At 38.2% G+C, this 20,707-nt stretch overlaps 1 protein-coding gene across 3 annotated transcripts in view; it reads right to left on the bottom strand.

Annotated features, from left to right (window-relative positions):
* ube3c (ubiquitin protein ligase E3C) overlaps window positions 1-20,707 on the bottom strand; it is a 117,966-nt gene that overhangs the window by 40,889 nt on the left and 56,370 nt on the right. For all 3 annotated transcript variants that reach the window (XM_078424867.1, XM_078424884.1, XM_078424876.1), the window contains exons 15-19: window positions 18,953-19,057; window positions 16,111-16,198; window positions 12,776-12,873; window positions 9,321-9,453; window positions 2,438-2,685 (exon numbers count right to left, since the gene is read on the bottom strand). In XM_078424867.1, coding sequence (XP_078280993.1) covers window positions 2,438-2,685; window positions 9,321-9,453; window positions 12,776-12,873; window positions 16,111-16,198; window positions 18,953-19,057 — 672 coding nt within the window. The remainder of the gene's footprint in view (window positions 1-2,437; window positions 2,686-9,320; window positions 9,454-12,775; window positions 12,874-16,110; window positions 16,199-18,952; window positions 19,058-20,707) is intronic.

The following is a 20,707-nucleotide window of genomic DNA, read 5'->3' as shown; positions in this document are numbered from 1 at the left end:
AATGAGCAGAACTAAATATTTACTAGATTGTGCAAGTGGCCAAGTATGACACTGAAGGCAACAATACAAAAATCAAACATGCTGGTCAAATTGTAATGACTTACAATGTAGGAATTGAAAATCTTTGAAACATATCCTATCTAACTTTCACATTTCAAAACCAGACCAGAAGCAAAATATTTAATGTTCACTTCATAAATGACAAATATTTAGGACTTCTGGGTTTGGACCTCCCACACAAATATCTACTTGAACTAATTTTGAAATTCCTATGTTGCACAGGGTTAATTGGGCTGATTTTTACAATGTTGGAATACTTACATTCTGTGATCTTCAATTTAAAAATTGAATTTTGAAAAAATTAACCTTTTCAATTATCTAGCCATCTTTCATTGTTATTTCATTTTTTCTACCTTCCATCTTTTCATGCACTTTCACTTTAGCCCTTTGCTCCCTTTACCCCTTCTATTGCATTTTCAAATTTATTGTCTTCACCTTTTCAAAATTTGATGCACAATGTTAACACTATCTTTATTTCTGAAATCTGTTTATGTAAAATATTCAAGTCATCCTCAAAGAAATACTGGAAGAAAATAGTTTGTTTTGCAAAGTACAGCACAAAAATGAAAATTTCCATCAAGAATGTGAAGAATTTCCTTCCAGAGGAAAGATGACACATTGGTTTGTATTTCAGCCACAGCTACAGGAATTCACTGATTTAAAAGGGTCAATTGAGGATAAAATTGAAATTCCATACAAAACTTCTATTCCCTCCTTCTACCATTTTTTTTTATCATCCCCTCCTGCGACTACTGAGGGATAGATTCAAAGTGTCTGCCCCCTTCTTTTTTTTTTTAAGTACCTTATGAGCACTGAGTTTAGGGTGCAATCAAAATTGTCCATCACCCAATATCCACTTTCAAGAGGTCACCAATCAAGACTTAAATCAAGGGAGGAAACCGGAGCACCCAGAAGAACCTTACGCAGTCACAGGGAGAATCTGCAAAATCCACAGACAACACCCGAAGTCAGGATCGACCCAGAGGCTCACGTGGCTGTACCAGTTGCGCCACTGTGTCATCCCTTATTATAATTTTACTTTTAGAATTGGTACGTTTAACTAAATCATTGTTTTAGTTTAGATTCAAAAGCTTAATGCAGTGGCACCATTGTTTCCATAGCTGTGAAGAGCAAAAACATGTAGACTGTATCCAACAATTAATTTAAAGTCTAAATTGAGAGGAAGCTTTGTCACCAATTTCTAATGGAGAACAAATATAATAACTAGTTTAAAGGTTGTAACTATAAAGAAATAAAATGAAATGAAAGGCATCAAATTTGTTTGCAACCATACACCAATATATGTTTCGCCTTATTTTTGCAATGTTTTAGAAATAAAACCTTCAGCAGTTTTTGTTAGTATTCGGGTACAAAATTAACACGTTGAAAGTAGTAGTTGGCAGGAATATAATTGGAAAGGTTGAGAGAAAATATGAACTATATTCAGTATTGGCACTGCAAACAAATTGTATTCAGGTAGAAAATCATGTGGATAAAAAGAATAGAGACACGTTGAAACAGTATTGGACTTTAGTCTTTAGACATTAGAGATGCAGTGTGGAGACAGGCCCATTGGGCCACTGAGTCTGCGCTGACCAGCGATTACCCCATACACCATCACTATCCTACACACGAGGGACAATTTACAATTTTATCAAAGCCAATTAACCGACAAACCTGCACATCCTTGGAGTGGAGGAGGAAACCGGATCACCCGGAGAAAACGCACGTGGTCACAGGGAGAACGTACTAACTCCTTACAGACAACAGTTCTAAAAACAACAGTTTCCCCAAAGGATTTTCAAAAATAAATGCAATAAGTTTATTTTTATTACTGCAAGCTAAAAATACTAAAGACTATGTAACCAGCATGTTTATGGGGCATGGGACAAAATCAGAGCACTCGAGAAACTCAAGCAAAGGGAGAACATGCAAACTTCATACAGACAGCACTGGAGGTCAGAATCAAATCCAGGTTGCACTACCTGATGTAACATTGTGCCACCTGGCCCATGTCCCCCCATCCTCCCAACTTACCCCCAGGTTTAGCAGGAGATAACCAAAGGCAATGTGAGTGAAGCCAGAAATGTCCCAACTACATTATCCAATTAAAAAAGGAGTTGATCTGGAAGTACCTGTTAATCTGCCAATGGTATATTAATGGGTTGAGTTAATTAAGATAGTGATAGGACTTTCTAAAAGCAAACCTGAAAATTGAATGGACTCCAAATGAAACAGTACACGGCACAGCTATAATGTTCCTTTAAACAGTGCCTGAACAATCAGCTTACTCCCAATATGTACTTGCAGCTGATTCTCTCCACAAAAAAAACTTGATTTTGAAACACACTGTATATTTTAAGAATGCAATTCTCACCTTTCCTAACATTCGTCCGAGAAAATAGTAATGCCTGGTGAAGTGATCCCCAACCAGCATTTTAGCTGCAGGATTCGGATACAGTAGCCCTTCATTCGTTGTTTTGAAAAATCCCTGGTTTGGGTTAAACCCAGTCTTCAGCAGTTCATTAAGAAACTCTCTGAATATTCCTCCACCATCAATTCCAGCTTCATCCAAACCATGTGCGTTTAATAAGTGAACACGTATTCGTTTTCTCAGGTCAGATTCTGGAAAAAAGGGCAAAGAATGAGTTTTCAGTAGGTATTTCACTCTTTTAAATTTTCAACAAACGTATACTTTTGTTGAAGTCACGAGTACTTTGGTTACATTTAAAACAGCAAATACTAGAAATCAGCTGTTGCCTATTCAAAACATTTATGAAAAGCTGTTTTAAAATATAGTTTCATTGTTTAATGTATTCATTATTTTTTAAAGAACCTGAATAAAATTTAATCACATTACGGTCCTCCTTCCCAGTGTAGATGATTAAATTGTCTTTTTGGGGGAATTTATCTTGTAACATGGAGGACGGCACATATCTGAAACATGCCTGCAGTAAAAGAAAATTTAAAAAACTGCAAATGCTGGAAATCCTAAATAAAAACAAAATTCTGGAAATATGCCAGGTAGCATCTATGTGGAAAAACTAACAGCTAACGTTTCAGGAACTGTCCAAAGGTCGAGGCATATCTGCACTCATTGTTAAATGAGCATACCTTGGCATTCAAAACCGATTGATTGAATTGATTAAAAGATATAGCATAGAAACTGACCCTTCGACTAGCTGAGTCCAAAGCAACCATCAAACACACGTTCACACAAGCTCTATGTTATCCCACTTTTGCATCCACTCCCCACACACACGGGGTAATATATAGAGGCCAATTAACATACAAACACATGCTTTTTTGGGATGTGGTAGGAAACTGGTTAATATGCTCTCTACCATACACCCTGTTGATATATAGTTCATTACCTCCAAATGCTTCCACAATTACTTTGCCAATTGGTGACTGTTGTACTATTTGAGGTAGGGGGAGGATTGTGGAGTTCAAGAAACAATCCACATTTTGAGGAAATATTTTCAGCGTTCAATTTTTACTTTTATATTTAATTAGTGACAATATTGCATAACCGAACAGTGCATTTATAGATTGGCTCTTAAACTGAATATACAAAGATCAGTAACTTGTTTCAAATTAAAAATGAGCAAAATATCAGATTTCTAGCAGAACTTCAAGTGTCAAATTTTTGAACTGTGTTTGCAATTGCAACCTAGCAAGTTCCACATTCTTAACTTTTACCACATAGTTCTGTTGGAGCAGCTAACCTAGATGCATTAGGTTAAGTTCACAAACAGGGGGGAAGGAGTCGAGGAAATTGTTGATGCAGCTGGAATTGGGATGGGAGGAAGTTTATTGTTGACATCCACACAGATCTGTTGGGGCAAAAGGCCTTGTTTCAATAGACAATAGACAATAGGTGCAGGAGTAGGCCATTCAGCCCTTCGAGCCAGCACCGCCATTCAATGCGATCATGGCTGATCACTCTCAATCAGTACCCCGTTCCTGCCTTCTCCCCATACCCCCTCACTCCGCTATCCTTCAGAGCTCTATCCAGCTCTCTCTTGAAAGCATCCAACGAACTGGCCTCCACTGCCTTCTGAGGCAGAGAATTCCACACCTTCACCACTCTCTGACTGAAAAAATTCTTCGTCATCTCCGTTCTAAATGGCCTACCCCTTATTCTTAAACTGTGGCCCCTTGTTCTGGACTCCCCCAACATTGGGAACATGTTTCCTGCCTCTAATGTGTCCAATCCCCTAATTATCTTATATGTTTCAATAAGATCCCCCCTCATCCTTCTAAATTCCAGTGTATACAAGCCTAATTGCTCCAGCCTTTCAACATACGACAGTCCCGCCATTCCGGGAATTAACCTAGTGAACCTACGCTGCACGCCCTCAATAGCAAGAATATCCTTCCTCAAATTTGGAGACCAAAACTGCACACAGTACTCCAGGTGCGGTCTCACCAGGGCCCGGTACACCTGTAGAAGGGCCTCTTTGCTCCTATACTCAACTCCTCTTGTTACGAAGGCCAACATTCCATTGGCTTTCTTCACTGCCTGCTGTACCTGCCTGCTTCCTTTCAGTGACTGATGCACTAGGACACCCAGATCTCGTTGAACATCCCCTCTTCCTAACTTGACACCATTCAGATAATAATCTGCCTTTCTATTCTTACTTCCAAAGTGAATAACCTCACACTTATCTACATTAAACTGCATCTGCCATGTATCCGCCCACTCACACAACCTGTCCAAGTCACCCTGCAGCCTTATTGCATCTTCCTCACAATTCACACTACCCCCCAGCTTAGTATCATCTGCAAATTTGCTAATGGTACTTTTAATCCCTTCATCTAAGTCATTAATGTATATCGTAAATAGCTGGGGTCCCAGCACCGAGCCTTGCGGTACCCCACTGGTCACTGCCTGCCATTCCGAAAGGGATCCATTTATCCCCACTCTTTGCTTTCTGTCTGTCAACCAATTTTCTATCCATGTCAGTACCCTACCCCCAATACCATGTGCTCTAATTTTGCCCACTAATCTCCTATGTGGGACCTTGTCGCAGGCTTTCTGAAAGTCGAGGTACACCACATCCACCGACTCTCCCCTGTCAATTTTCCTAGTTACATCCTCAAAAAATTCCAGTAGATTTGTCAAGCATGATTTCCCCTTCGTAAATCCATGCTGACTCGGAATGATCCTGTTACTGCTATCCAAATGCTCAGCAATTTCGTCTTTTATAATTGACTCCAGCATCTTCCCCACCACTGATGTCAGACTAACTGGTCTATAATTACCCGTTTTCTCTCTCCCTCCTTTCTTAAAAAGTGGGATAACATTTGCTATCCTCCAATCCACAGGAACTGATCCTGAATCTATAGAACATTGAAAAATGATCTCCAATGCTTCCACTATTTCTAGAGCCACCTCCTTAAGTACCCTGGGATGCAGACCATCAGGCCCTGGGGATTTATCAGCCTTCAGTCCCATCAGTCTACCCAAAACCATTTCCTGCCGAATGTGGATTTCCTTCAGTTCCTCCATCACCCTAGATTCTCCGGCCCCTAGAACATTTGGGAGATTGTGTGTATCCTCCTCCGTAAACACAGATCCAAAGTAACGGTTTAACTCGTCTGCCATTTCTTTGTTCCCCATAATAAATTCCCCTGCTTCTGTCTTCAAGGGACCCACATTTGCCTTGACTATTTTTTTCCTCTTCACGTACCTAAAAAAACTTTTGCTATCCTCCTTTATATTATTGGCTAGTTTACCCTCGCACCTCATCTTTTCTCCCCGTATTGCCTTTTTAGTTAACTTTTGTTGCTCTTTAAAAGAGTCCCAATCCTCTGTCTTCCCACTCTTCTTTGCTATGTTATACTTCCTCTCCTTAATTTTTATGCTGTCCTTGACTTCCCTTGTCAGCCACAGGTGTCTCTTACTCCCCTTAGAGCCTTTCCGCCTCTTTGGGATAAATTGATCCTGCAACCTCTGCATTATTCCCAGGAATACCTGCCATTGCTGTTCTACCGTCTTCCCTGCTAGGGCCTCCTTCCAATCAATTTTGGCCAGCTCCCGCCTCATGCCTCTGTAATCCCCTTTGCTATACTGTAATACTGACACTTCCGATTTTCCCTTCTGCCTTTCCATTTGCAGAGTAAAACGTATCATGTTGTATTCATGCAATAAATTCCAAGTAGAATCATAGAATGACAACAGTGCCATTTGACCCATTTCCATGCTGGATATTTCAACTGAAATAGCAACGACTAGGAAAAAAAAGTTAAACAGAATTATTCCTCTTTTTTCTTTCTGGGGAAACTGTGTTCTACTCATAGATGACATGGTATAATAATAAAGTTAATGAAGCTCTTAAATTTAGTGCCTTTTGCTGCTTGTCATTGCATCTGTGGCTGTCGTTCCTACCATATTTGAAGTAAAGGGGCGGCACACTGGCACAGCGGTAGAGTTGCTTCCTTACAGCACAGAGACCCAGGTTCAATCCTGACTACAGGTGCTGTGTGTACGGAGTATGACCGCTGTATGTATAGAGTATGCACGGAGAATGACCGGTTTTCTCCGGGTGCTTCTGTTTCCACCCACGCTCCAAAGACGCACAGGTTTGTAGGTTAATTGGCTTTAGTGAAAATTGTAAATTGTCCCTGTTGTGTATGATAATGCTAGTGTACCAGGTGACCTGGTCAGCGCGGATTCAGTGGGTCTAGTAACTAAAGTTTTCAACTTTAGGTCTATTATTCCTTTCTATAATGCAAATGTGGAATGTGTTACAAAATGCATGATTTGTAGCAAGTTATTTCTTGGATTCATTCTGAAAACAGCACACCCGCAGTGTTTTTAATCAACATTTTCTTTGGTAGCAAAGCAGACCATGCATGTTGAGTAGAGAATAATGTAGTTTGTTAAGGAAACTGCTGCAAATAAAAATGTAATCACAAAGAATGTGATTTAAACAAAGAGTTTCTCTCTTTGGGAGCAATTTTACACCGCCAAACAAAAAAAGGGAGCCAGGGGGAAAAGTATGTGTCAAGTATTAAACCAAGGCAGCTTCTGGAGAATGTTATTTAACTTGCACTGAAAAGAAAAGATTATTAGGATGACCACTGTCAGAAAAACATAAAGGAAAAAACATACACATTGGCCCAGGAGAAACAAGGAGCAAGGGAAATGTTATGGAGTAATTTGCAGGTGCAATCATATTTGTATTGGAGGCAATAATCCGGAAGTGCACAGCAGTTTCCCAGAGTTCAATACAAGACCTACTGCCTTTCTTCATATAAACTAATGATTTTGACTTCGGACCACAGGGTACAATTTTCAAATTTGCTAATGGGCAGAAATTGGAGGCAATGTAAACTGCGAGGGAGAAGTATCAGATGTCAAAGAGAGATGGACAGTTTGGTGGAATAGGTAAATGGGTGACATAGAATTTTAAACTATGAAATGCAAAACATAAGAACATTAAAAAAATGTAGTAGTCACCAGTCCTTCAAGCCATTGCGTACGATCATAGCTGATCTATGCTGGCCTCAACTTCTCTAATATGCCAGTTTCCCATAACTCCGTATACCTCCTTAATTTTTCAAATATTTATCTATAGCCACCTTAAATATATCTAATTAAATATATATCTAATGCTCTGGCCTCCACCAACCTTGGGAGAAGAGATGTCCAGAGATTCACTATGCTCATTCATAAAATTTCCATACACCTCAGTTTTAAATGATTGGACCTTTATTTTGCAGGCCTGTCTCCTTGTTCATGACTCTCACAAGTAAAAAAAAATCTCAACTTCTGCCCAATCAAGCCCTGTTAGAATGTCACATTTGAATAAGGTCTCTCCTTATTCTTATCAATTCGGTGGAATACAGACCCCTCTTCGAAACCCCAAGGAATAGAGACAGGTTACGTTTTGGAAGGAAGAATGAGAAGAGGCAATTTAGTCTAGATGTAATTAGAAGCAGCAAGATATCACAACTGGAGGTGTACATGTATACATTATTAGAAATATCATGGCAGGCTAAGAAAGTAGTTTTAACAAGAAACAAATGGAATCATGTGCTTTACAGATGCTGAACAATGAGAGCAAGATAATCAAAGTGAACCATTATACAATACTGGTTTGGCTAAAACTGGAGTATTGTGTCTAGTTTTGAGCATTTCACTTCAGGAAAGACTGAAGGCTTTTAAGAGGGCACCAACGATCTTTACCAAAACTATTTCAGGGTTAAAGAACTTGTTATGTGAACAGAATGAAGCAACTAGGATATTTTTGTTGAAACAGAACATTACAAGAAGGTCCAGAGGTACTTAAAATCATGAAGAATGAAGACAGTATTGAGAAAATGGGTACTTTGGTGGAGTCAATGTCAAGGAGAAGAATAATTAAGCGCATTGGCAAAAGAACCAAAAACGGCAATGGATATTTTTAAGGCAGAGATAGATAGATTCTTGATTAGTACAGGTGTCAGAGGTTATGGGTAGAAGGCAGGTGAATGGGGTTAGGAGGGAGAGATAGATCAGCCATGATTGAATGGCAGAGTAGTCTTGATGGGCCGAATAGCCAAATTCGTCTCCTATCCCTTATGACCTTATGATAAGCCCAATGGAGTAATGGAGTTTATTTTACATGTGGTGATCACATCTGTTAAGTCCATTTTTATTGAAAAAGGATGTAATCATTTTACTGATCAACGTGCAAATAATGTCAATTGTCGCAAGGTGTGTCACAAAATTTATAGCTTGCATATACATTAGAATGGATTGAGGTGTAATGTTTTCACATATTTAATTAGATGGCTGGAATTCAAAATAATCCTGTCGTTAATAGCGGGATTACACCAGTGCTTTGCAGAATGAAATAGATTAGCAAGCCTCAAATCAGTTTCGAAGAAGGTCAAGATCAACAAACAAAGCAATCCATTATTTGGCAGTTTGAGGAGATGGTGATGCAGAGGATTGCAGTGTCATTGATCTGTTCTTCTGAGGTACTGACACAAAGTATTACACAGGGAACATCAAGCACAGAACACCTTCACCAGTGTGTCACTTTTAAAAACTGCAACCACAGCAAGAACATTAAACACATTTAAAACACCGCTTATGATAACATCCCCAAAATACCTTTGGCAATTTCATTATTGTTTTATTTAATGCAGTGTAAATTGTTTACCCAACATGGCGAATTGACAAGATTAACTTGGTTAAATTAACACCTTGTTTTTACGTAAAAAGTATTTGACAATAAGGTGCAACCCTTCAAGGTCTTACCTACCATTTTCTGGTGATAACTTGTCATATGCATCTTCATAGATATAATTGCGTCGAATTGTGACATTGATCCCGTCTAAAAATGGCCCATCTCCTTGAACTTCCTGCTTATCAGCAAAGATCAATCTTTGGAAGATCTTAAAAAGAAATCACTGCAGGTAAAGTTAAGGAAAATTGACAAAAATATGCCAAATAAATACATTTGTCTAATTTGGTTCTAAAATTCGACTTTAGTCAAAGTTAAGTGCCAACAGCACCAATTAAGCCTTTTGATCGGTCAACTAAAATCTTCTACATGTGCCTAAAATATGAATAAATGAGTAGGTATGGTCACACAGACCCTAGAGCACACTCCACCATTCAAAACTATGGCTGATCCGATTTCAAACTCAAACTTCACATTCCCACCTACCCCTGATAACCTTTCATTCCCTCAACCCCACCTGCTCCATCCAACTCAGCCTTATATCCCATTCTGCTTGAGGGAGTTCCAGATATTCACAACTCTCAAAGACAAAATTCTAACCAAATGCATCTTAAATGAGAAAACTTTGTTCTTACAAAAAGTGGATCGTAGTTCCAGAGTATCCATTGAGGAAACATCTTCACCACACCTGAGAATCTTACGTTCCAATCAAGTAAATTTTCTCGAAACTGCTTTCAATGCTAACATCCTTCTCTAAATAAGATGACCAAAACGGTACACTATGTATAACATCGACAATTTCTTCCCCATACCCTCCCCCCTCCACACAGATGCTGCTCAACCCAGAGTTCTTTCAGAAGTTTATTTTTGGTTTGTACATTTTCAAACATTATGAATTGTTTTGGCATGATGCAAACTTATGTCTTTAAAAGTACAATGGCAATAATTTTAACAAAAATTAGACAATGATGCAATAGACCATAATTTAGTGAAATTATTCGAAACAACACAATACCTTCAATTGAAGGGCTACTTCGAGTCATTGAGTCATAGTGATACAGTGTGGAAACAGGCCCTTCGGCCCAACTTGCCCACACCGGCCAACATGTCCCAGCTACAGGAGTCCCACCTGCCTGCGGATGGTCCATATCCCTCCAAACTTGTCCTATCCATGTACCTGTCCAACTGTTTCTTAAATGTTGGGATAGTTTAACCAACGTTTAAGCCTCAACTACCTCCTCTGGCAGCTTGTTCCATACACCCACCACCCTTTGCATGAACAAGTTACCCCCTCAGATTCCTATTAAATCGTTTCCCCTTCACCTTGAATCCATGTCCACTGGTCCTCGATTCCTACTCTAGGCAAGAGATTCTGTGCATCTACCCGATCTATTTCTCTCATGATTTTATACACCTCTACAAGATTACCCCTCATCCTCCTGCACTCCAAGGAACAGAGACCCAGACTGCTCAACCTCTCCCTACAGCTCAGACCCTTCAGTCCTGGCAACATCCTCGTAAATCTTCTCTGAATCTTTTCAAGCTTCACATTATCTTTCCTATAACATGGTGAACATTATGAATATTATCTTTAGTGATGTTCAAACAATCAGGCAACATGCCCCATGTTAGCGGCAGTGACATTGATGCAAGTGGGGCAAAAGTTTGTAGGCAGAATCTGAATGGTCAGGGCAATTAAAAATCAGGAGCAGTAATTCCCCCAATTACTCCTACCAAGCACCAGAAAGTACAGAATGAGGAGAGGGCTCTGGATTCCTGCAGTACTGGTATTCGTTCTGAGAATGGTGTGACTCAGAAATATAGAAAGCAATTCAACTCTTCAAAAGGAATGACAGCAGAAAGATATGTTTTTGTTGTTGTTCCTGCTGTCTCCCTCATATCTCTTGATCCCTTTCATGCTAACAACCATATCCAACTACTTTTTGAACACAGAGGCAAGAGACTGCAGATGTTGGAATCCTGAGTAAAAACTGCTCGAAGAACTCAGCAGACCAAGCAGCATTTGTGGAGTAAAATGAACACATGTTTAGGGTTGGAACTTTTTTTTGAGATGCAGCATGAAAACAAGCCCTTCAGCCTACCAAATCCATACCAACCATCAATCATGCCAGCTCTGTTATCCCACCTTCTCATCCACTCCCTACACACTGGGGGTAATTTTAGAGGCCAATTAAATTACAAACCTGCACATCTTTGGGATGTGGGAGGAAACTGGAGCACCCAGAGGAAACTCACATGGTCACAGGAAGAATGGGCAAACTCCACACAGACAGCATGATTTGTAAATCAACATTTGCAGTTCCTGCTGTCTACATTTAACCCAAATTACTCAAAGCACTGTACTGTAGAAAAGAGAAATTAGACTCAAACTGCATAAAACACTCATTCGGATCCAGCTTTATCAATGTGACAGCGGAAGAGAATAAATAGACGTTTAAAGGCCATTGTTGGGAACAATCAGCCAAAGCTTCCATTGATCTGTTAAATGGTATATAAACCATACTTTCTTTTGATAGGATAATGGGCAACTGAATCCAATATCCCACCTGCACTCGTCTGGGTGAAGAGCCCATGAACATTCAGCATGACGGAAAATGTGATCTGCAGCAAATGGCCTTTTATGTTATAAATCTCTATGATTTAAAGTCTGGATACTTGAAATTACTTGGGAACGTGAATGTGCTGTCATGGATAAATGAGGTAAACCACCAAGCAATTTGTATTCATTTTAAGTCAGCCTTTTCAAAACTCTTAGCACCAAATTACACTTCCCTTAGCTTATTTGTAGAACAAAAACACGGTCACCCAAGTTTGTTTAGCGTACACCCAACATGCTTTTACTGTCAAATGTCTAAACATTAATGCTGTAAATATCTTGTGTAATTTTGCTGAAAATAACCTAGATGAAACACAAAAATAATCATATCAATTTATAAAAATTAACTGTTACATTCCAATGAAGAACACAACTGGTGATGGGTCTTCACCTTGAACTCAAATCTTTGTCCGCAGATGTTGTCTGACCTGCTGAGTGTTTCCAGCACTTTCTGTCTTTGTTTCAGACTTCCAACATCTGCAGTTTCTTGTTTTTCCTTCAGCTCATTCTAACCAGTGTATTCTAAAATGTACATCTGTTTGTCATTCAAACTCAGCTGCAGACAATATATATTGGTGCAATGGATTTTTAAAAGACGGAATTAGGATGAGAATAACTATGACATTAATTTAACCCTGATAATCTTTGGAAACAAAATGATTAATTCAATGAGATTAATTATCTCAGCTTTGTTGAGACAAAAAGCAAACTTTGAAGTGGAAGTTATCAATAAAAAATCAGAGCGAATTTTACAGAACAAATTAGCAAATAAAAGAAACAAAAAACATTAACTTGAGTTTTACTTATATTTAATCAAACATGTCATTAAATTAGTTAAAATAAATAGTAACAAAACAGTCAGACAACATTCAGAAAAAATACTAGGATGTAAACTTTTCAGCAAAATGGCATTTACCTTTACTCTTTCTTCAAATGGAACGACAAAGGGGAGTTCAGTCAAAATGGCAAGATGACGTTCTTCCGTTACTGACAATTGAGCTGGCTCCTGCCCAACTAAGAAAAGACAAACGATACAAGATGAGTCATTGCACCTAAAAGTTTATATTGGCAAATTGCAAAACACCCGACATGGCACTGGCAAATATGCAGGAATAAGTCAATATTCTGATGCTACATAAAAAAATAATCACATACACAAACCTGACTGGCTGTAATGCATTTTTAGGCTTTATCAGAAGCAAAAATCAAAATAGAAAATGCTGGGCACAGGCAGAGTTCACTGTGCAGGTGCCACCGTGACACACCTCAGAGCCGATGCTGCCGATATAGACCCGGGTTCAATCCTGATTTTGGGTATGTCTGCGTGGAGATTCATGTGGTGAAACAGAGTGTGTCACGGATACATAAGTGGGTGCAATTGGAATTTAGCAACAAATGAGTTAGATACATCTGATTGTATGATCATTCTATTCTATCGCTCAGTGAGCAAAAGGCAATGTGTATTAAGATGCTGAAGTGATCACACCATTTCTCCTGCTGAGTTACTCCAGCATTTTGTGAATAAATACCTTCGATTTGTACCAGCATTTGCAGTTATTTTCTTATACACCATTTCTTCTTGGTCACCAGTGGAACAAGGTAGTTCTGCCCACAGAGTTCAAAAAATAATTTGTGGATGGGAGAAGAGCATATGGAGGAGGAGAAAGGACTAGAGTGACCAGGGTGATGGGAGATGGTGTCATCTTCCATTCCCGAGTCCCATATTCCCCTTTCACCCTCCCCTTTCCGTCACATACACCCTGACAAAGACTAAGTAAAACAAATTGTTTAGCAAACCCCAATGACTGGCCATGTAAAAAAATAACAAAATCGAAAGCATCAAGCTACTATTCTTCCTTAGCAAGTACATTTTCTAATTGGTGTTTTTTTTTGTTTATATGAAGCAAAATAAAGTGTTCACTATTTCCAACATTAAGGACAGCAATAAAATAAACTCTGGAGAAAGAGAAAAGTACAACACCAACAATGAGGAATGAATTAATACCAAGTTTGAACAAATTATTTTTAATTATTTGCATTACCTATCGAAGCATATAACATAGAAAAATTAAAAATAGGTACTGTTAAGTCAGCATTTATTAAATATTTTAAATAACGTCCATTGGTGTGGAAGGGACCCTATTAGTGGGGTGACAAAGGGAATTCCAGGACAAAGAAATAACAAAGGTTCATCACATTTCCACATCAGAATAATGAGATTCGGGAGGAAAATTTGCAAGTGATAGCATTCCCATCTGCCTACTTTGTTTATTGTTTAGATTCTAAAAATTACAATTTTGCGAGGTAGTGTTGAAATTTTACCTTAATTTAACACTTTCCACCATGCTTAAATAGAAATATCATATTATGAACAATGTAGACAAAAAATGGGAGAAAAATACTTCTCAGTGAAACCTTTTACAATAACTCGATGTTACTTGCTCATTCGTGCAGTATAAAAAGCATTCAAACAAAAACTGCCTGTGTAGCAAAGTTAAACCACTATCTTACCACCAGAGCTCAATTATTCTGGTCAATTAGTCAATTTTATCTGCATTTCTCCATCAAGTTTCTATCTTTCACGAGAAATATGTTCTCTGCTGATCAATGAAGTCTATTTATCATTCTAGTGGCTGCCACTTATGTAAATGAAAAAGGGCAAACAAACACAGCCATATGTGCTTCAACAGTACTTTCACACTAATTGAGTTTATTCCATGTGGAGTCAAGTGGCATTAAACAAATCATACACACATTGTTATCTGCTTGTTTCACACTGTACTCTTCGCTGAATTGCATTCAAAATTCAAGCCAAAATATAATCGCTTTAAAGAAAGTATTTCAGAACCTCAGGTAGACTTGAAAATTCGCCCAAACCTACTTAAAATGTCTGGGAACCAACGAAAAATAATGCCCATGATGTATGAATATCAGATAAACAATTTACATTGAGGCAAATAATTCCTGTCTCTATTAGATTTATTAGATTACAAATGGTAAAATTTAATTTCATACTTATTCTAATTTTCTATTGGACAACAACTCAAAAATGCTTTATTAACCTACATTCTATTAAATCATTAATTTAATCCAAATTGAAAAGCCTTCCAAACTGAACTACTCAGAGAAATTACTTCATAAACAATGATATTGAGTCTGAATATCTTTGATTCACTAAATAGATAAAGATTAAGGAGACCATGTGATTCATACAATCCATCTTTTCAGGGGAAATATTTTTCTACTCTTTGTTTTAAATGACACCAGGATTTTAATCTCCATTACCTTATCACTCCAATTTAAACAATGTTTAAACTAGTTTGTACTTAAACAGTACCTTTGATGCAGGAAAACATACTCTAATAGCTTCACATAGGAAATGGTGCCCAGCCCCCAAGAAAGGAGTTTGCAAGAATGGTTTGGTAAAGTGGATAATTTAAGGATGATTGTGGACGTGCATTGAGAGGAAACAGGAATAACCACTGGAGAGGAAAGAAAGTGGGTTGTGCAAGAGGCAAAGTCAAACATATAGCCACCATGCATCTGCAAATAAAGGAGTGATAGAACAGATTAGGAGTGATAAATAGACAAACAAGAAATATAACAGTGTAAGAAAATAACTGCAGATGCTTTTTAGAGGGAGAACTGGGAAGGGGGAGGGGAAGCCCCCCTGACATCTTCCTGTCTCCACCTATAACCTTCCTTTGTCCCGCCCTGACATCAGTCTGAATAAGGGTCTCGACCCGAAACGTCACCCATTCCTTCTCTCCTGAGATGCTGCCTGACCTGCTGAGTTACTCCAGCATTTTGTGAAAGAAATATAGCAGAATTACTAACGACGAAACAGTAGAACTGAGAACTGAAGAAAACCTTTTCAACTCTTTTCTAAAAAGAGTCGCTCTCTTGATTTTGCCCTGCACTGACAGCCTCAAAATCGTGAATGTTTGTCTCATAATTGTATACATCAAGGGATGTTTTTACAGGACAGTTCTTTATAATATTTTGTTCTCTTTAATTCTGTTTTGATAATACAATGCAGACTCATTATCAACTGATGTTTCATACCAATTAGACACATCTACCTAATCTCTGGATTCCTTTAACTTTAACCTACCTAGTTCATCATCATTCATACTTCACTCATTCTAAATGAATTTATCACGATGGAAGTGTTGATAGCAATTTATGCAAACATTTAATGCCACAAATACCACCAACATAAATTATCTATGCCGAGAGGCTGGCAATTACCGTCTAGCGTTGACTGCAATGGTCCTATCCTTCCCATTCGACGCATCCTCCAAACGTGCCTGGCTGAGGGCACATAGAGTTGTGTGACCTAGTATTAAAGAGATGCTGACACTAAGTAATTGTTAGTCTTAAAACAATAACTTTACAATTGATATCTTTACTTTAAATGCCTCACAGGAATTCAAATTAGTATTTCAATAAAACACAAAATGTCATGTCAAATAATCAATTCAGTATTGACAACTGTTGACCACAAAATGAAAGCAATTAAGCTAAGTAAAATACTGCAGATGCTGGAAATTAAAAGCAAAAATCTTATAATACTTGTCAAGCAATATAGTGGGGAGAGCACAGACTTAATGCCTCAGATTGATGATCTTTTAACAGAACTGGCAAAAGCTGGATTTGACAGACTTTAAACGTATAGAGAGAGGGAAATAAGATCGAGGCAAGGGCAAAAAAGGTCTGCGACTGGCAGATTAATTAGAAAAGGGATAATGGTACAAAGCAAAATAGAGTGGCAAAAAGACAAGTAACAGGTAAAGAGCTTGGAGAAGACGAAAGTACGAATTACCATCAGTGGCAATAACCACTATCCAAAGTGTTTTGATTTATTTCATATGAAGTTCACAACTTTTCAAATTTAATGAGTTCAATGATTTCAGCTCATCACCATATGCCCCATTTTTACAGACAATGGCTACAGGCAATGATCAGCCTATTTTTATTCTTGCTCTGGACACATTGCAACTGCACGGTCCTTCACAATTAAGAGAGAGGATAATGTTTCAATGATTAGAATTAGGGATTAAGTTCTGGGGCTACCTGTGGTCGCCTAGTATTTTTTTAAATTGGTTGCTCCAGAATTTCTCAAAACCCAAATCATGCATGTTACAGCTGTAGACGACGTTTGTAACATTGCACCTGGAACATTGCATGCAATTCTGGTCATCATAGTAGAAGAAGGATGTGATGCACAGAAATGATTCACAAGATTGTTACCAGGACTGGAGGGCTTGAATGAAAAGCCCTACATTTTATACGGAGAGACTGGAACTGCTCTACCTGGAGCATTGGCCGCTGTAGGGTGATCTTATAGAGGCATATAAAATGATGAAGCGCATAGATAAGGTGGATGATCACTTTTTTTTCCAGGGTGGGGGAAGTCTAAAACTGGAGGACATAGGTGTAAGGAGAGGAAAAGATTTAAAGGAGGCTCAAATGGCAACCTTTTCGCACAAGAGAGGGGGTAGGTACATGGAATGAACTGCAAAAGGAAGTGGTAGGAGGCAAGTACAATTACAAAGATCAGAATACATTTGTGCAGGTATGTGAATTGGAAAGGTTCAGAGAAATGTGGGGCAAATGTAGGCAAATTGAACTAGCTTAGGATAGTAGTTTGGTCAGCATGGACAAGTTGGACCAAAGGACCCGTTTTGAAACTGTTTCACTCAGATTCAATTAAAATTACAGTTGAGCAATAGAAAAAAACTTCAGAGGATGAAAACTAAAAGTGCCGAAAAAACTTAGCCAATCAAGCAGAATCTGTGGATAGAGAAACCAGTTAACTTTTCAGCCAGCAATTCTGTCTGTCAAAAGGTCACTGAACCAAAACATTAACCTGTTTCTCTTTCCACTCATGCTGTTTCACTGACTGAGTTCCTCCAGTATTTCTGTTTTGAATAGAAGATATGGGCATTTCATTGGAAGGGCAAAGATCACTGAAAAGCTAGCAAGCAGGTAAAAACGTCAAGGATTCACTAATGGCAAAGATTAACAAGTTGGTTAAGCCAGGGAGCTTATTTTGGTGTAATAATGTGTGTATTTCTGAGAAGATCGCATTGAATAAATAACTAACATCGGCCTAGTTATCAAGTCATGGATTTACAGGGTTATCAACAACTAGCAAGAAGACCTGCAGCACCTGAGTGACAGCTGCATTTTCAAAAGATGCTCTCAAAAGTTCCTTATAGACATGACATCCATGTCAACTAATTGGAACCCATAGTTTATGACTGAACAAAACAGGGGAACATCATCCATATTATAATATTTGCTGGGAGCATGTGGAAACCCAGCGAAAATAATGGGAAGTGTGCACCACCTCCCAAAGAACAAATCTACCCAACTTGTTTAGTTTAGAGGTACAGTTTAGCGATACAGTGCGGAAACAGGCCCTTCGGCCCACCGGGTCCATGCCGACCAGCTATCACCGCACATTAACACTATCCCCACACCCACTAGGGACAATTTTTACATTTACCAAGCCAATTAACCTACAAACCTGTCCGTCTTAGGAGTGTGGGAGGCAACCGAAGATCTCGGCAAAACCCATGCAGGTCACGGGGAGAATGTACAAACTCCATACAGACAGCACCCGTAGTCGGGATCGAACCCGGGTCTCCAGCGCTGCATTCGTTGTAAGGCAGCAACTCTACCGCTGCGCCACCGTGACCACCAAACACCTCGGCCAATTTGTGGTAGTCTACAGATTCCACTTTGATCTCATCACCTCAGTCAACAAAACTGGAGTGGAAGCATGTCACCCTTTATCCTGAGGATCTCCAAGAAGAAAAATGTCATGAGTGAGTTAGTGACCATTCAATTACTGACTTTCCTCCAGTTTCGCATCCAGGTGGTATCGTGGTTGAATACTACTGTACCACTGGATGTGATACTGGAAGAAAACACAAATTCTTGACTGTTTCCATGCTGTATCTCTAAACTAAATAAAAACAAAAAAAAATGCATGTTATTCATTATTAATATTCAAAGTAATGAAGGAATTTTAAATTATATTCCTTAAAGTCCCTTCATCTATCACCCAAATTAACACACACACCTTATCAGCTCTGATATTAACTTGATCAGAAAGCCAGTGATCAGGAGGACAAAATTGTCTTCTTGTGTCTCTTGACTTGAGCATTTTCACTAAATTGGAGATCACCTGTAAGCAAGAAATAAAAGAACTTTGATTATATAATTCTGCTATGATTTGTTTCCTTTCCAAGCAAATGTTTTATTTCATTTGCACACTTCTGGCTACTCAATGGCTACTGGTCTTCTCTAACATCTAGTATACAAAAAATGTTCTGAAGTGCAAGAGGAATTGTGAAATAACAATTTTAAAACATTGACCATGATTATTTAATGTTAACTACGCCAACATAATGCAAAACCACTTCATATTAAACTTTTGACAACCAATTATCTTCTGCTTTAAAAAATTCAAAGACTTGCCGGTTAATAATTTAACACTCACCAACAATATAGCGCTTTCACCAAAAGGTCATTATTTGTGTGGCAGCATGCCATCTTATTTTCTTCCACATCCTTCTCCCCCCAAAATTAACGTCAAAACCAAAGCACACCCCAAGCACTGAATACTCACATTCAAACTCTCAGAAACCAAAGGAAATCGCACTGCTCATTTAAGTATGGCTGAAGTTAACTATCATGCTCATTCTATCCTGAGATTCCTTAATGCTACTTTGAATGGATCTGGGATTTTGAAATGAGCCTTTAGTTTATTATCATGTCCTCTCGAGTCAATTCAGGGAAAATCTTTGAAAATTAATAAAACTTGAATTTTCTCCATGTAATTGTTAAGTGGTTTTCATGCTACAACCAAAAAGGTTGAGGTTAATAATTTGTTTCAGGAAGAATAACGACACCCTTCGCTGGATAACTAAGTGTAGATAATCAATGCAGCCATGCCAGAATCATCCACTCACCAAGAACAAATAAATTACCATTGGTAATGAATATCCATTGACCCCTGCTGTAAAGTTCAGGTGAGGACCATGATGTTACTCCCAATGGAGAATGTGCGGCCACACTACCTTCAAATATAACAAATGGCTAGATGGACTTTGAACTATATCAAGGGTGAAGAGCAATTAAAAAAACAGACAGAAATGAAACTGAATATTTGCAACAGTGATATGCACGTGAAAACAAACAACAAATATTTTCTAATACCATTTTGTCAAACTGATATTCATTATCAATGGAAAGTACCATGCCATCTACATGAACCAGAAAGGCATTTGTCACAGATTTGTGCTAACTGCAAAATAACGAAACTAAGAATAAATTTCAATGCATATTTGCTGTTCCAGTAAGTTCACAGCTTTGCAAAGAAAAATAGAAAGTACAGCACTTTGTGTGCGCATAATAATTTATGATGAACACTCAAAACCTCAATAACTAGTTCTTACTGCAATACCTGTATCAAAAATATGAAAAATACACAGAATGTTTCTATGTTTCTAATTAAATAGAATATAATAACCAATTTATTATATTTTCTACAAAAAGGTTTTAGTTAACTTCTAAGTTCCTATTACAGATAACAGATTTTGAATTTTGAACACTATAATCTGAAGAAAGGGCATAAATCCACATTGTTAACTGTTTTGCAATGAATGAACATGATCTGCTAAATACTTCCAGCTCTTTTTTTAAAAACAAATATAGGATTAAATGTTGGATTAAAAGTATGATACGTTGTACAAAGTAATTATGGTCTATCCAAGCATAAAGATTTATAAAAAACAATAATCTTCTTACACCTCAATTACTTTTGATTTGGATA

The sequence above is a fragment of the Rhinoraja longicauda genome, chromosome 2, assembly GCF_053455715.1.
Source record: "Rhinoraja longicauda isolate Sanriku21f chromosome 2, sRhiLon1.1, whole genome shotgun sequence".
Taxonomy (NCBI): Eukaryota; Metazoa; Chordata; class Chondrichthyes; order Rajiformes; family Arhynchobatidae; genus Rhinoraja; species Rhinoraja longicauda.
Note: the sequence above shows the minus strand (reverse complement) of the source record. Positions and strands in the feature narration are given on the sequence as shown.